Here is a 14017-nt window from a genome sequence, read left to right on the forward strand (position 1 = left end):
CCAACATAACAAAAAAAAAAATGCAAAAAGATCTATTACTTAAGGAGTAATTAACAAACAACAAAATACGGATACTTTTTGAGCAGAAGGTGTGTTTTTAAAGGAGATCATTAAACGAGTTTACCCTTAAATAATCCATTAATCCTAGTTGTTCTAATTTTATTTACAATCACCCATTTCTAAACATATACACAATTTGTTTTTCGCTTAGATATATTTACTTCATAAATGTTAAGGTTTTTGATCATCTATTTCATTTCTTTCCCTGTATTCTGGAATGAGATTCCCTGCCCGACGCTGGGAATGGTCCTGCATGGTCCCCTGCTCGGAATCTATTCTCTATGCATTCCTAAGAGGTCGTTTTAGTGCGTTCAAATATCACATGGTGGTTTTTGATGCTTTCCACCTAATGTAAAAAAAAAATAGGCCAAGAATGGTCAAAAACTACAAAAACATAAATCAAATAATAAAACAAGTTAATGGACGGAAAATAAGTTTATAACAACAAATTGTCAACAGCTGAAAAGTAAACTTCTGATTATAATAAAAATATATTTCATTTATATAAAATATACGGTTCTTAATTCATTTGTGCTGAACTGTAGAAGTTTAGGATTAAATCTCTCCTCTCAATTCGGCCCTCCTTTTTCTTCTTCTACGTTTTGCTACTTCTTCACAAAACCTGATTGCATTGTCACGTTTCATTGCAAGTATCACATTTGCACGTGCCATTGCCAATGCGTCCTGTTCCTCATCCAAATATTCTTGTTTAGTCATCATATAATCATCCACAGTAGGTGCTGTATATCTTCTTACTAGCTTTCTCATAGTGCGTAAACGATCAATTTCTCCAACTCGTCTATTTATATTATTTTGTTTATCTCTTTCCAAGCGACGAAGAATAGTCATTGCATCCTTTATCTTATTATTTAAACGACGGACTTTTCCCATCAATCTTTGTAGACGTGTAGTCTCCAAAGCAAATGTCATACTTAAATCACCCGTAGCAATCTTAAGTAGCTGCATTTGTGTCAACTTTTCATTGATAGCTTTTGAAAACGTACTAGCTTGTATATATAATTGTTCAAAATGTATAGCAGTAATAACATTTGCTAAATCTGCTTTTGCAACAAGATCCGCACGTAGTGCTGCATAGTCTTCCTTTAGGCACGACACCTTGAGGCGCGTTTCACAAGTCAATAGCTGTGCAGACATTTTATAATGTTTAGTAAACCTAAAAAACAACGGTCTGAGATGATCTTCTGATAAGCGTAGCAATTGTCTTGGATCTTTAAAGGCCTCAATGAAACGTAAGCGAAAGTTAGTTGTTACTGTATTTAAATCGACCTCTTGAAGTTCTAACTCCTGCATAACAGACAAATGCTTTTTCAATTCAGTTATACCTGAAAAAAACGTTACGGATATTAATTGCAGCGATTTATAAAATTAATGGAATTGATTTTCTTTTTGTTAAATAACATAAATAAATAATGTATTATGAATATACCATATTATATATTAGATCAATGTATTATATATTAATTTTTATAAAATGTATTTAATGTAAATCTATGATTTTGGGTATGTTCATACCAAACAAGTGAGTATGCCTCATTATTCTAAAAAACAAATATGTTGTTATGTAAAGTACTTTTTTAAATATTAATTGCCTGGCAACTCTGGCCTGTCATTATTCTATATTCCTTTTGTAATTATTATTCATTATTCATTTTTAGTATAGTTAATAAAGCGAAGTAAAGAACATGTTAAAAATACATCGGACCGTGTTTCACTTTTGCTAAAAATATATAATAGGTTATGGGCCCAGCACGCTTCCACTGCGAAGTAAAAAGCACGTGCACATAAAAAGTAGATTTAATACGTGTATAAAAATGTCGGGAACGGTGATTCGAGTTGAACCGCTTAACGCGGAAAACTACGATACATGGAAATTACAAATGAAAGCTATTCTCATAAAAAACGATTTATGGTCATATGTCGAAGGTACTGCGTCGTGTCCAACGGGCGAAGCGGCTGCAAAATGGATCAGCTTTGATCAGAAAGCGTGTGCTGATATAATGTTATCAGTAAGTGCATCAGAATTAAGATTAATTGCAGAATGCACAAATTCAAACGAAATGTGGATGAAACTACAAGCCACATATTCATCAAAAGGGCCTGCGCGCAAGGCGACGTTGCTGAAAAAGGTTGCACTTTCGCGCATGAAGGAGGGTGGAAAGGTTAGAAAGCACCTCAACGATTTTTTTGAAGCCGTGGCAAAATTAAAGGAAATTGACGTCACCATCGGGGATGAGCTTCTGGCCATACTGCTCCTATATAGCCTACCCGACTCTTTTAATACTTTCAGGTGCGCGTTAGAAACGCGCGACGAGCTGCCAAAGCCAGACATACTTCGAGTGAAAATATTAGAAGAAGCTGAATCGCAAAGGACAAAAGAAGACAGACATAGTGATGAAAACTCTCTATACATAAATCGAAATAAAAGCCGAAACGCAAAACAAAACAAACGATACAGTGATTCTAAACGAAACAAACAATGTTTTAATTGTGGCAAAATCGGACATTTTGCACGTGAATGTAAAAATAAAGCAAAAGCTGAAAATAACACGCAATTGAAAAATTCGGAAAAATCTGTAAACAATAATTTTAGCTATCATGCTGAAGATGCATTTATTAGCTCAATAAAAGAAAATTATTGGTGCCTAGATAGTGGATGTACTGCCCATTTAAGTGCAAACCGTGAATATTTTACAGACTTTCAAAAATCGAATAAAGTGCTTAACTTAGCAAACGACAACACAACAAATATAAACGGCGTCGGTAAAATGAAAATAACTGTAGACGTATACGGTCGTGATAATAACATTGATCTTAAAGAAGTTCTATATGTCGAGGACTTGCGTACAAGTCTACTTTCTGTATCAAAAATAGTAGACAGCGGATATGAGGTGCATTTTCGCCCTTCAGATGCAATCGTATTGGACAAATATCAGAAGGTTATAACTCGAGCGAAAAGATGTGGAAATCTTTTTATTGTTGAAAATAAAAATCATTTTGCACAAGTTGCTGAAGAAAAATGTGACATTGAAAAGTGGCACCAGAAAATGGGCCACATAAATGAAAACGATCTTAAAAAATTGGCTAGTAATAACCTAGTACACGGATTAAAATTAAATCCTAAACAAAAACTTCCGACTTGCGAAATTTGTATTAGTGAAAAACAAATACAAAAACCATTTCCTAAGAGTAAAGAAACTAGAACAAGTGATTTATTAGAGATCGTGCATAGTGATGTGTGCGGACCAATGAGAACAGCATCAAATTCGGATGCAAAATATTTCGTAACATTTATTGATGACAAATCACACTATTGTCATGTATATTTTATAAAACAAAAATCCGATGTATTAAATGTATTTAAGCAATACAAAAGAGCAGTAGAAACATTTACGGGTAAACGAATTAAGGCTTTACAATCAGACAATGGTAGAGAATACGTTAATTCTGAATTTAATTTATTCTTGAGGAAATTTGGTATACAAAGACGCTTAACTGCTCCATATACGCCGGAGCAAAATGGTATTGCTGAACGTAAAAACAGAACTCTAGTTGAAATGGCCCGTTGCATGATGAAACAAGCTGAAGTTCCGCCAAATTTTTGGGCAGAGGCCATAAATACAGCGTGCTATATTCGGAATAGGTGTCCTACAAAAGCATTGAACGGTGTAGTACCGCACAAGTTGTGGACTGGTAAAATGCCAACTATTGTACATTTTCAAGTATTTGGCTCTAAAGCATATGTCCTAAAAAAGGATAAGACTAGAGATAAATTCGATTCTAAGTCAGAACCTTACATGTTTGTTGGATATTCAAACGAAGCAAAAGCCTATCGGCTGTGGTCACCTACAAAACGAAATATAACAATAAGTCGTGATGTCGTGTTCGTAAACAAAAATATCTATCATAATAAATACGAAAACATTTATATTAACAATGAAAATGACTGCCAAACAAATGATTATATCGATATTGCGTTCGAAAATTCTGAAAATCAGAAACCGTCGGTCAATCCGAAAATTGTAGAAAATACAGATACGCGAGAAGAAAACTCCATTCGTAGAAGAGGTCGCCCGAGACTTATTCGCACAAATTCACGCGGTAGGCCTCGAAAAGAATATTACACGTCAAATCGGAATGGTGAAGAATCATCCAACGAAGACGAAAATACAAGTTCAGTAAGAAAAATTGCTGATAAAAACCATTCAGATGATGAACCTGACAACAACGTTTTTGAAGATTGTGAAATGGCGTTTCTCACTACATACCAAACTCCAGTAACGATTTTGGAGGCACTTGAAAGCGATGAAACAAATTCCTGGTCAAAAGCGCTAGAAGACGAAATGGTGGCACAACTAAAGAATAAAACATGGGAAGTGGTCGAAAGACCGAAATCACGAAAAGTTATTGGGAATAGATTCGTGCTTCGAACTAAAGATGACGGAAAACAGAAAGTACGATTAGTAGCGAAGGGTTTTGCACAACGACCAGGTGAAGACTTTCATGATACGTTTTCTCCAGTCGCTCGTTCAACATCTATAAGACTACTTGCGGCACTGGCAGCAAAAATGGATTTGGAGATCCATCAGATGGATGTCATTACAGCATACCTAAATGGAGAGATCGAAGAGAGTGTCTTCATGGAAATTCCCGATTATCTTATACCATTCCTGAACAAAGTTGTTTCATCAAAACCAGTGGGAAAAACTTCAACAATATTGTGTGGAAAAGTTAAAGAAACAGCGCAGCATTGGTTAAAGGCGATTAAATCAAGTAAGTCACCTGTATGTTTATTAAAGAAAGCTCTTTATGGACTCCGTCAGTCTGGGCTATCATGGTACATGAAATTGACAAAGAAACTACAGAATATGGGTCTAAGTGCAGTACAACAGGATCCTTGTGTATTCACTAAGCGAGAAGGCAACGACATTGTTTTGATGACAATATATGTAGATGATTTACTAATAGCGTCCAATAATAAGTTTCGTATAAAAGAAATAAAGGCTGCACTTGCGAATGATTTCGAAATGAAGGATTTGGGAATAGTAAGTAATTGTCTTGGCATCGAGTTTCATCAAAATTTAAGCAAGCATCAAGTTTTTCTTTCACAAGAGAAGTATGCAAAAAGCATCATTGAAAAGTTCAATATGAAAGACTGTAAACCAGTGAAGACTCCCATAGAATTGAACATTAAGTTAACGAAACCAACAAAAATTGATGAAGGTGTTATGAAGATGTATCCCTATCAAAGCTTGATAGGAGCATTAATGTACTTAGCTGTCACAACTCGACCTGATATTGCGTTTGCTGTAAACTTTCTTAGCCAGTTCAATTCAAATTATAACGTGGAACATTGGAAAGCAGCAAAACGAATTCTAAGATACCTTAAAGGTACAAGCAACTATGGTCTATTGTATGAGAAAAACAATGAAGAATTGTATGGTCTGGTTGACGCTGATTGGGGCGCTGACTTAAACGATAGACGTTCATATACAGGGTATGCGTTCATTATATCAGGAGCAGCGATATGTTGGGAAGCTCGAAAGCAACGTACAGTAGCGCTTTCAAGCACTGAATCAGAATATATGGCCATATCTGAGGCCACAAAAGAAGCGTTATATCTAAAGGCAATCCTTGATGATGTTGGCATTACAAGTAAGACAATTGAAATCTTTAATGATAATCAAAGCGCTCAAAAATTAACGGAAAGCTTCAGGTATCATCCACGGACAAAGCACATTGATATTCGTTATCACTTTATTCGCAGCAAGGTTAACGACGGCACTGTTAAAATCAAATATATGCCAACAGAAGAAATGCCCGCAGACGTCCTTACCAAAGGACTCACTACAGAAAAGCATGTTAATTGCTTACGGAAATTAGGAATGAAATATTAAAGTCATATTTTATACATAATAAAAGCACTTTAAGAGGGGGTGTTGTTATGTAAAGTACTTTTTTAAATATTAATTGCCTGGCAACTCTGGCCTGTCATTATTCTATATTCCTTTTGTAATTATTATTCATTATTCATTTTTAGTATAGTTAATAAAGCGAAGTAAAGAACATGTTAAAAATACATCGGACCGTGTTTCACTTTTGCTAAAAATATATAATAAAATAATATATCGAATTCGACAAAGGCCAATATCTGAAACTGCAACGACTCATAATTTTAACACTCAGAAAGCATTTATAAAAATCTCATACACTACTTATATGCATTCACATTCGCCACAGAAATGATTCATAAGTACGTTCGTTAACGAATGCCAGCGTTAAAGATTCAGCTCCACAAAAATGCATACACATTTCTAAGTAGATTAGCATAAATGGCAAATGATTCATGAATCATAGTATTTACTCAGGGTGAGTATGAATATACTCATCGAAAATGAATCACTCGATCATTTGTAGCATTCGAAAAAATTTTGTGTGAATTTTGTTTGCTAAGCAAAAAGTTTGCGTGTTGCTGTTGTTGTTAGCATTGCAAATGCATGTGTTTTGTTTGTGTTTTTGAATACTTCATGTGCGGTTGCTTTAGTAGCAAATTGTGTGCACATTAAAGAACAACAGACAAATTTTTCCCGACTGTGACGTAATACTCATGAATGATTCATACATCATTTGCATCACTTTTGTGTCGAATGTCGATGTTTATCATATGAGAAGAGAGTATAAATTATTATAAGTGCTGTCAGCTGTATGTATGAATTAGGTGGAGTCGAATGTACGAAAAAAAGAGTCAAAATGCATATAAATGAAACACAGTCAATGATTTGAATATGATTCGAGTGTTGAGTACTCATTGCAGTTCTCTGCGCGGTGCAGACTCGCAGTTTTGAGTGTCATTCAAGTTGTGCGCTCTCTTGCTCAAATTTATTCTAGCAACCGAGCTTGAACGTGCTAACAGTTAATATCTGTCATTCAAGCAATAAAAAACAAATTATTTTATAACAATATTTATATTTATTTAATTTTTAAAATTTGCGAAGGAACATTAGGTATATCCCGCGTAATTTCAAAAATTCGTAATATAATATAAATTATAATAATATTCAATACCGGTTGGAACTTTTGATGTTTACGATTTTGATTCATTTTCTCAAAATATAAATAAAATAATAGAATAAAATAAAAATGTTTTGCATACATAAATGGTAAATAGTTTTTTTTTTCAATCTAAACATATGTCACTGCCAATAAATAATTTCGCGATTATTTTACGTGGACATATTAAAAATATTTTGTTTACTTATTCAAATGTAAACAAAATCAGCTAAAACGTATAGACTAACTAAGCCTTAAAGTAAAGCGAAATTTGACCTACCTACGTTACCTACCGACTAACTGAGCCTGAAAGCGACCCCTGCGTTTTTGACTGAAGATTTCGGTAAGCACTTTGTGCTACACAGTCTGACACACGACTATAAATAGTAAAAAGTTCAAAATTGCAAAACTTTTAAAAAAAAATACCCTAAAAGAAACCATTGAACCATTGTCAACCAATGTGACTTGGTATAAAACGAGGTATTTTCAAAACAAGGCGAAATCAAAATGTGGCATGAGATTCAAGAGAAAACCCAAAAAACCTAGACTAACAAAATCAACACAATGCTGATTATCTTCAATTACTAAATAAAGATCCACAGTAAATTCATTCAATAATACAAAATCGAAAGATGAAGGCAAAATATTATCTGGGAGTTCCATAATGCTTGTGGGCAATATTCAAGGTTTGTCTAGAATATTTAAAATCAATCACTTGGTTTTTGTTGCAATATAATGTACCATCAGATGAAACCATTATGGGAGGGAGATGGATACTTGATCAGGAAAATAATCAATATTATTGATCTTTCACAGTCAATCAAATTCACTTGATTTGATTTCGTGCAACTTTTGATGACTTCCTAAACTAAAATTAATAATGAAAAAAAACTGACTTGACTTTGACCGATATATGTTACTAAAGACATTTTCGTCCGAAAAGTACAAAAAGCGATTGATTCTTCCAAAAGCGAAGCTTAATTATGAAATAGTTTTTATGAGTATCTTAATACCAATTCAAGTTTTATCCAATTTATTATTCTGAATAAAACAAGACAATCTTGTATCATAGTGTATAATGCTATTTATGCACATAAATTTTTTTACATATAATTTTTCATAAGATATATGATTAAGATTGTTAAGTAACTCAATTACCTTTCAACTTTACAAGATTAATTGCGTGTCCGATGTCACTTTCTAATTTTTCTGTGATTTCTAACTTACAACGATAGTTGAGTGCTTCAGGACTTTTTTGTTTTCCTCTTTGCTTAGCTGAACGTGCACCTATAGACTTTGTTAGAGATTGTTTACTAAAGGCAAGGCTTTTGCCGCCAACACTCATGAATGAACGCCGCCCCATTGCTTCTTTCGCAGCAGAATCTCGTCTAGATTCAATGCCAAATAAGAGTTTTTCATCATTTTTAATTAAATAATCTTCTAGCACAAAGTTCTCTAATTTTACGTTATTTATTTCTTCATCAAGAGTTTCTATTGTTTGAAACATTTCATAAGCTTCAAAAGGTTGTAAATGTACTATTCTTTCGTCTTCTGAGAGTGTATCATATTTGAATAAATTTAATCGTTTTATGAATGCTTCCAGTTGTATTCTAATTAATGTTTCTTGTGGAATCTCATCATAGTCATCACTCTCATCGTCGTCATCTTCGTCGTGTTCTTCATCCTCATCGTGTGATTCTGACTGACGCGATTGGAATGACTGGCGAGACATTTGCGACTGGCTGTCATCAAATGATATGTTTGATGAACCTGACGTTATTGACAGACGATTAGCAATAGCTTCTGAACTCATCTTGACTGAAATCGGCTTTCGTTGCTTGATAGAGATTTTAGACTACCTAAAATAGATTGAGATTGATTTAAGTTAATACGGATAAAAGTTAAAAAAAATTTTAAATTTAAATTTTTTTCTTACATTTTTTATTTTTTACCATACTACTAAGATCAACTATTGCTATATAATAATTCAAAGTCTTTGTCTATGTTGCTACACATAAGCCAGTTAACTACAAATTAAAGGTATCCAATTCTGCAAAATAACTTATATAAGACTTAAAAAATTAAAGCCACACGGAATATTTTCTAGCCGAAGACAAATGATACCTTGTCATGAGATGGCATACATATATATTTATTCATGTCTCTCACTAATACACATAGCACACATAGCGAATTTGTTTTTTTGTGACCTAACCTTGTAGTAATTTTTTTTATAGTTTTCTGCTCCGCGCTCTTTGTTCTACGTTTATTTTTATCTAGCACCTATTATAATATTACTGTATTACTTCAGTAGTGGTATATGGTAAACGCAATTAAACCTGTTTGTTTTACAGTTATAACCCCTAGACCTCCCGTTATAGGGAAAAACTAATTTGTAGTCTTGGCAGATGACTCAAAATTGAAAAAGAAACGCCCATATAAAAAAGCCATTACTAATTTTCCTGGACCTTTATCGGAGATATTATATTTTGCGAATGAAAAAGCTTTACAAATAATAAGTAAATTGTAACGATTTCTAACATCACATGCAGAAAGATTGATGAAAGAAAAATAGCGAAAATTAAAAACTTTAAGTTCCACCCTAAACTTATATACTAAAATATATTCATAATCGTTAATAGTTCAACCAAAAATAGTATAAACAGTATACCAGATTTAATCTAACTGATAGTGAAAATGGAATACCCCAAATAAAAACCTTAGCCTCATTTTAGATTTTATAATTCCACTGCTTTGTAATATAATTTGTGCGGTACGAGAAAAAATAACCACCAAGAAAAACAAATAATTACCACTTAGCCGTACCTCAAGCAAACACAACACTTGGTAACATCCTACTCAGTATGTAGATCCATAGTGAGTACATGAAAAAAGACATATATGTGTCTTTTATATAAAGTACAGACTTTAAAGCGAATTATTTATACGAAGTTCTCTAGGCAATGTTCATCAATGCAGTTAGAATATTACGCGAAGCAACTGGGAAACGAATTTAAGGCCTAGAATAAATCTTATCATTTGGTTTCCGACCTGCCAACATGTACACCTTCACCACCACCTATGGAAAAAAAATAAACAATAGTAATAATAATGGTCACATCAGAAAACTATAATAAAATTTATTATTGATAATAATAAAAAGATTAAATTTGCAAGGAGCTGTAAATAATTGGCGACCACTATATCATATACAAACGTTCGTCTAAATCGAATTATATGGACATATTTGTATTAAAAGAAATAAAAATTTATTTTGTGAAGTGAATTTACACTGCAAACGTAAAAATACTATTTGAAAATACAGTTTGAGATTCGTTGCATTAAAGGTATTAAAGACAATGATACTCAAACATTTCTTACAATTTGAACAACACTGGTTTCAATTCTAAAAATAGATATGATTTTGACATTCAATTCTCATGTGCATTTTTGTGAAATTGCAACATATATATCACTTCCAAAAACAGAAGAGTTGGCGTTCTACCACCCTGCAGAATAAAGGTTGGCTGCATTCCTAATACAATTGTAGCTTTTGACTATACGTATTAGTTTTAAATTTGAATTAAAAATATGAAAATACAATACAAATACAGTATCTGTAACTACAGAATACATACCACAAAAATATAATGTAGTGGTGGGCCTTTGGGAGTGATCGCCTTTTTTATGCACTTGAAAAGAGAAATTAAAAAAAAATATATAATTTATCTATCGTAATACCAGATAATAAAATCCAATACTGGTAAGCAGTGGCGTAGCGATAATTTTGGCAAGGGGGCTAGGATATAATGTTTTAATAATAATAATAATGTTTTACAAGTTCACTACTCTATTTTAATAAAATTAAATTATTTAACTAAAGATACGCAAAAATAAAAATATTTTGGAATTGAATAGATTATTATCTGCAGATGATGTTAATAACAGAAGATTTATTCCTTGTGTTTTAATGCAACATATTTTTACAGATGTTTTGCTTGCGATTGTAAATAAAAAATGAGTAAGTATACATATAGGTACATATATAAATAAAACAATCGAATCTCATTAGAACATTTTTGTATGAATAAATTTTATATAAAAAGCGAAACGTATTTTACTAGATAATTGACAAGTTCATTAGATAGTAAAAATGTACTGTAAGATAGAAACATTGATTGAGCAGAACATCTGTCGTCATTTTACTAAGATGACTTAAACAAATTATATAAACTTCACATTAATGGTTAAAAATAAATCTGTTTTAAGATTTGTCCAAATAAAGCATTTTTTTCACATTGTACATCATTTTCTTCTTCTTTGTTCAGAAATTTCATTCTGTTATTGCAATAAAATATTTGATTAGATTAGTACATTAATACCATTAGTGCTAATTTAGTATTAGCACTAATACAAAGATTATAAGAAAATATATAGTCTATTTTCATACTTGTATATAACATTATACATGATATATTGTATAACTTTTTAGTTTTCAGTAGACTTGGATGATCTAGAGGTTCCGTAACTGTTAATTGTTAGATCATAGCAACATTTACTAAGATCGAAATAATTTTTTTACACAAGTACGTTTATTCAATTTTTGCAGATGTTGTTGTAAAGAATAATGTCTCTTTGCTATAAGTCTTTCAAACATAGCCATATGTACCAAACGGTGGATTGTTGTGTCCAGTTTCGTTACTTGTTTCTTCTCCTGCAACATCTAATGACATCTAAAAATTCCAATTTTCTTCTATTTTTAGCATTCCATATAAATATGATTGAGTATATTCCGCTATCGTGCATAACGTATATATTCCCGCTTTAGTATCTGCTATCACATGCTTAGCATCTGGTATCAAGAAATTTTCATGTCTGAATTATAAATTGAAATAACTGCGTTATTGAAATCTCAATAAATCAAAGAAATTTTTTTTTGTATAACACTAATAGTGCTAATGATTTAATTTTTTTCTGTAGGAAACATTGTCTAAAGCAGAATATATACTTTAGTCTTAACTGTTTCTCTTCAAAGAACGAAATTTAGTTCTGTATTTTTATTTATTCAAAGAATATTCCACAGTATACAAAACTTTCCAACAAAACAAAGCTTATTACTAAAACTAATGGAAAGATCAAGCAAAGCAAAGTACAAATCCAATAGGTGCACAAGATATCTCCAGTGTATAGTACACAGGATAATAAGGAAAAAATTTGAACGATTTGTACAAGATGGAGAGATGATATCAAAAAAAAAACCAATAAATGGATAAACACAAATCAGAAGAGAGGAAATTGAAAACATATAGGACATATGCATTCAAAAACGAACGCAAATGGACAACTTAATGGTACTTTCAAAGTGTATATGTAGCCCGAAAATAGCGAATATAATAGTACTAAATATAATTTCAAATTATTTGGATTAAAAGGAATATAAATTTTGTTTCCATCCACCAGTAATAAGCAGTGAAATAATAAACTAATAAGAATATAATAAATAAACTAGACAATAGAAAGATTCTTATTTTGGCTACATTTTTCATGTTATATAATTTTAGTTACGAATAATACAATTTGTCCTCAAAATGAAATATTTTTCATACAAGTTATATCTAAATCATGGATGATTTTTTTCATACTTAAGAATTGCTCTATATCATACAATCCAAGTATATCCTAGTTTCATGTATGAAAATTATAAAAAATTATATTGAAACTTTCTCCATATGATGAGAGAAACATACTGCATTTGATTGAAGTGCAGTAAAAACAATTCGTTGCCCAAATTCTAAAGATCTAGCTTGTGTTGACACAAGCAGGCAAGGATTAAAACTACTTTGATCTATCTTATTGACCTGATAATGTACACGTTTTTCGCTGTATTAAAATAACTTAAAAGGTTCCAAGAACGGCCGGGTCTACGTCTTGAATTCACCCGTCGAGTTCCGTGAAACACTCTTAAAAAATACTAGGCATGCAGATCCTTGCGGGCTGCAACATAACGTCATGTACATGGCATAATGTCCCATCACATATAAAAAACTATAACAATTTTAATGTTAAATTATAGAAAACTAAATTAAATAATACTTTTAGGAATGCATAACTAAAAAATTATTTCACAGTTTTGAATCATTTCGAACAAATTTTTATTTACTAAACAATTTAAAAAGTTCGGTGGACGATGTGTTTTTATGTCAAGGTAAAAGGTAAAAAATTTCGAACAGAGTTGTATTCTAAAAACATTTGCACTTTGTTTTAATATCGATTTTAGCAATCCGCTTGAAGTAACAAAAATTTACAAATTAGTATATAGCATTACATATGTTTATATATACATACGCCTAAAAATAGACACACATTAATAGTATTCAGCTTTGTTTTAATTTAAATATACTAAAATAAAGTATATGATAAATGTCTATATCTCTTAATATGTAATGCAACTTATACTCTATATGTACTTAATTTTACAAAAATTTTCTTCACAAATTTTAAATATGGGTTTTAAAATATTTGATATTTAATTTACATATAACATTAATTATTTATTTCACATTTATTTCATATTTATTTTAATAGTAGTTATTTCACACAATTTGTCTGTCCATTCAACTAGCTGGTTACCGTAATCATTTAAAACTATAGGAACAAATAATAAAACATACAACGAAATACATTTTTTTTATTTATGAAAGTTGTTTTTTTGGAAATACATTAGTTTTAATATGTTTTCAAATTAAGTAATCATATAAATAAGCATTATTTTTTATTTTATAAAATTCATTTTATTTGAAAAATGCGTTGAAGGAAAACCCCCTTTTGTTGCATTATCTTATAACTAACTTAAAAACGAACGATCGAAAAAAGGAGATAACTAATTTAT

General features: G+C 31.5%; 1 protein-coding gene across 1 annotated transcript; it reads right to left on the reverse strand.

Moving 5' to 3' along the window:
- Positions 1-462: 462 nt before the first annotated feature.
- Positions 463-9032, reverse strand: LOC119688000. The gene is made up of 2 exons (XM_038102593.1): positions 8287-9032; positions 463-1403 (listed from the first exon to the last, which is right to left on the reverse strand). The coding sequence occupies exons 1-2, from the start codon at positions 8939-8941 to the stop codon at positions 616-618; spliced, it is 1443 nt and encodes a 480-aa protein (XP_037958521.1). The 5' UTR covers positions 8942-9032; the 3' UTR covers positions 463-615.
- Positions 9033-14017: the final 4985 nt, after the last annotated feature.

Source organism: Teleopsis dalmanni, chromosome X (assembly GCF_002237135.1).
Source record: "Teleopsis dalmanni isolate 2A chromosome X, ASM223713v2, whole genome shotgun sequence".
Lineage (NCBI taxonomy): Eukaryota > Metazoa > Arthropoda > Insecta > Diptera > Diopsidae > Teleopsis > Teleopsis dalmanni.

Excerpts from the sequence above, each read along its gene's own strand:
- LOC119688000 (XM_038102593.1), bottom strand. The coding sequence starts at position 8,941 with ATGAGTTCAGAAGCTATTGCTAATCGTCTGTCAATAACGTCAGGTTCA. Across the intron at positions 1,404-8,286 it reads TAATCTTGTAAAGTTGAAAG|GTATAACTGAATTGAAAAAG; the intron begins GTAATTGAGTTA and ends CGTTTTTTTCAG.